Source organism: Chiloscyllium plagiosum, chromosome 2 (genome assembly GCF_004010195.1).
Source record: "Chiloscyllium plagiosum isolate BGI_BamShark_2017 chromosome 2, ASM401019v2, whole genome shotgun sequence".
NCBI lineage: Eukaryota > Metazoa > Chordata > Chondrichthyes > Orectolobiformes > Hemiscylliidae > Chiloscyllium > Chiloscyllium plagiosum.
In genome coordinates this window covers 38,280,880-38,283,280 of record NC_057711.1, presented here as the reverse complement: position 1 = coordinate 38,283,280, position 2,401 = coordinate 38,280,880, and the positions used below count along the sequence as shown (strand labels likewise).

General features: G+C 42.5%; 1 protein-coding gene across 1 annotated transcript in view; it reads left to right on the top strand.

Annotated features, from left to right (window-relative positions):
- The window catches only part of LOC122558916 (transcription factor TFIIIB component B'' homolog), a 95,511-nt gene that overhangs the window by 67,120 nt on the left and 25,990 nt on the right, over positions 1–2,401 (top strand). Inside the window, exon 22 of the mRNA XM_043707870.1 lies at positions 1,239–2,159. Within this exon, the coding sequence (XP_043563805.1) occupies positions 1,239–2,159 (921 nt within the window). The remainder of the gene's footprint in view (positions 1–1,238; positions 2,160–2,401) is intronic.

Here is a 2,401-nt window from a genome sequence, read left to right as displayed (position 1 = left end):
AATCAGTCCTTGTCTTTCCAAATACATGTACATCCTGTCCCTCAGGATTCCCTCCAACAACTTGCCCACCACCGATGTCAGGCTCACTGATCTATAGTTTCCTGGCTTGTCCTTACCACCCTTCTTAAACAGTGGCACCATGTTTGCCAACCTCCAGTCTTCCGGCATCTCACCTGTGACTATCGATGATACAAATATCTCAGCAAGAGGCCCAGCAATCACTTCTCTAGCTTCCCACAGAGTTCTTGGGTACACCTGATCAGGTCCTGGGGATTTATCTACCTTTAACCGTTTCAAGACATCCAGCACTTCCTCCTCTGTAATCTGGACATTTCGCAAGATGTCACCATCTATTTCCCTACAGCCTATATCCTCCATATCCTTTTCCACAATAAATACTGATGCAAAATATTCATTTAGTATCTCCCCCAAAGGCTGAGTAATTTAGAGGCAGATATTATAATTAGAGTTAGTGATTGCATGGATATATGTTTAAGAGCAGAGTGTAGTTCTGATAAAAGTAGATGCTATTTATTTTAATTTGTTTTGTAAAGCAATTTCCTTATGATTTTAGATTAGATTCCCTACAGTGTGGAAACAGGCCCTTCGGTCCAACCAGTCCACACCGACCCTCTGAAGAGTAACCCACTCAGACCCATTTCTGTCTGACTAATGCACCTAACACTATGGGCAATTTAGCATGGCCAATCCACCTGACCTGCTCACTTTGGATTGTGGGAGGAAACCGGAGCAACTGGAGGAAACCCACGCAGCCATGGGGAGAATGTGCAAACTCCACACAGACAGTCGCTCGACTCTGGAATCAAACCTGGGACCCTGGTGCTATGAGGCAGCAGTGCTAACCACTGAGCCACCGTGCTGCCCCTTAAAATACTTAAAGTACTTGAAATAATTGTTTTTAAATTTGGAATTAAATGACATAATGCATTTAAGATCACAAAAAGTGATTAACCTTTTAAGTGCTTTTTTTTAACTGCTGAATACACTACTTAGTATTCCTGGCAGTATTTCCAGTACTGAAAATGTTGGTGCAGGGAAATGTTAACTGTTAAAAACAGAAAGAACTGCAGATGATGTAAATAAGAAACAAAAACCGAAACAACTGGAAAAGCTCAGCAGATCTGGCAGCATTTGTGGAGAGAAGTAAGAGTTAACATTTCTGGTCAAGTGACCCTTCCTCAGAGCTCAGTGTTAATAGCTTCTGATTTTACTTCCAGACAATGAAACAAAGGAGAATCATGGTGACTCCTTGCAACTCCACCTGGCTACAGCAGAAGCTGATAAACAGGACCTAACCATGGAGGAAGTTTCAGTTGAGCAACCAAGTGATAAGGTGTCATTCCCTGACGAGCAAGAGAAATGTGTGGGAAATCAAGAGCAAATGAACAAAACTGAACACCAGGGCTATAGGACCAAGCATCCTTGTGAAAAGGTGTCAATACTTGGGGAACAAGACGTGGGGCATGGAAAGAAATCTAGTAGGACTGAGCATTTGAATGATGATACTCGGCATGTGGTTGAACATTTATCAATACCTGAACAACAAGATCAATACACAGAAGATGAAGAGCAACGGAGTAGGACACAGCATCTGAATGATGAGATTCAGCATGTGGTTGAGCAGTTATCAATACCTGAGCAACAAAACCAGTGTGTGGAAGATGAAGAACAGCAACTGGGTAGTACTCAGCATCTGAATGATGAGACTCAGCATGTGGTTGAACAGTTATCAATACCTGAACATCAAGATCAATATATGGAAGATGAAGAGCAACCGAGTAGGACACAGCATCTGAATGATGAGATTCAGCATGTGGTTGAACAGTTATCAATACCTGAACAACAAGATCAATACACGGAAGATGAAGAGCAACTGAGTAGGACACAGCATCTGAATGATGAGACTCCGCATGTGGTTGAACAGTTAACGCTGCCTGAGCAACAAGACCAATACGTGGACGATGAAGAGCCATTGAGTAGGACTCAGCATGTGGTTGAACAGTTAACAATACCTGAACAACAAGATCAATATGTGGAAGGTGAGGAGCAACCGAGTAGGACTCAGCTTCTGAATGATGAGACTCAGCATGTGGTTGAACAGGTATCAATACCTGAACAACAAGATCAATACGTGGAAGGTGAAGAGCAACTAAATAGGACTCATCATGTGGTTGAACAATTATCAATACCTGAACAACAAGATCAATACACGGAAGATGAAGAGCAACTGAGTAGGACACAGCATCTGAATGATGAGATTCAGCATGTGGTTGAGCAGTTATCAATACCTGAGCAACAAAACCAGTGTGTGGAAGATGAAGAACAGCAACTGGGTAGCACTCAGCATCTGAATGATGAGACTCAGCATGTGGTTGAACAG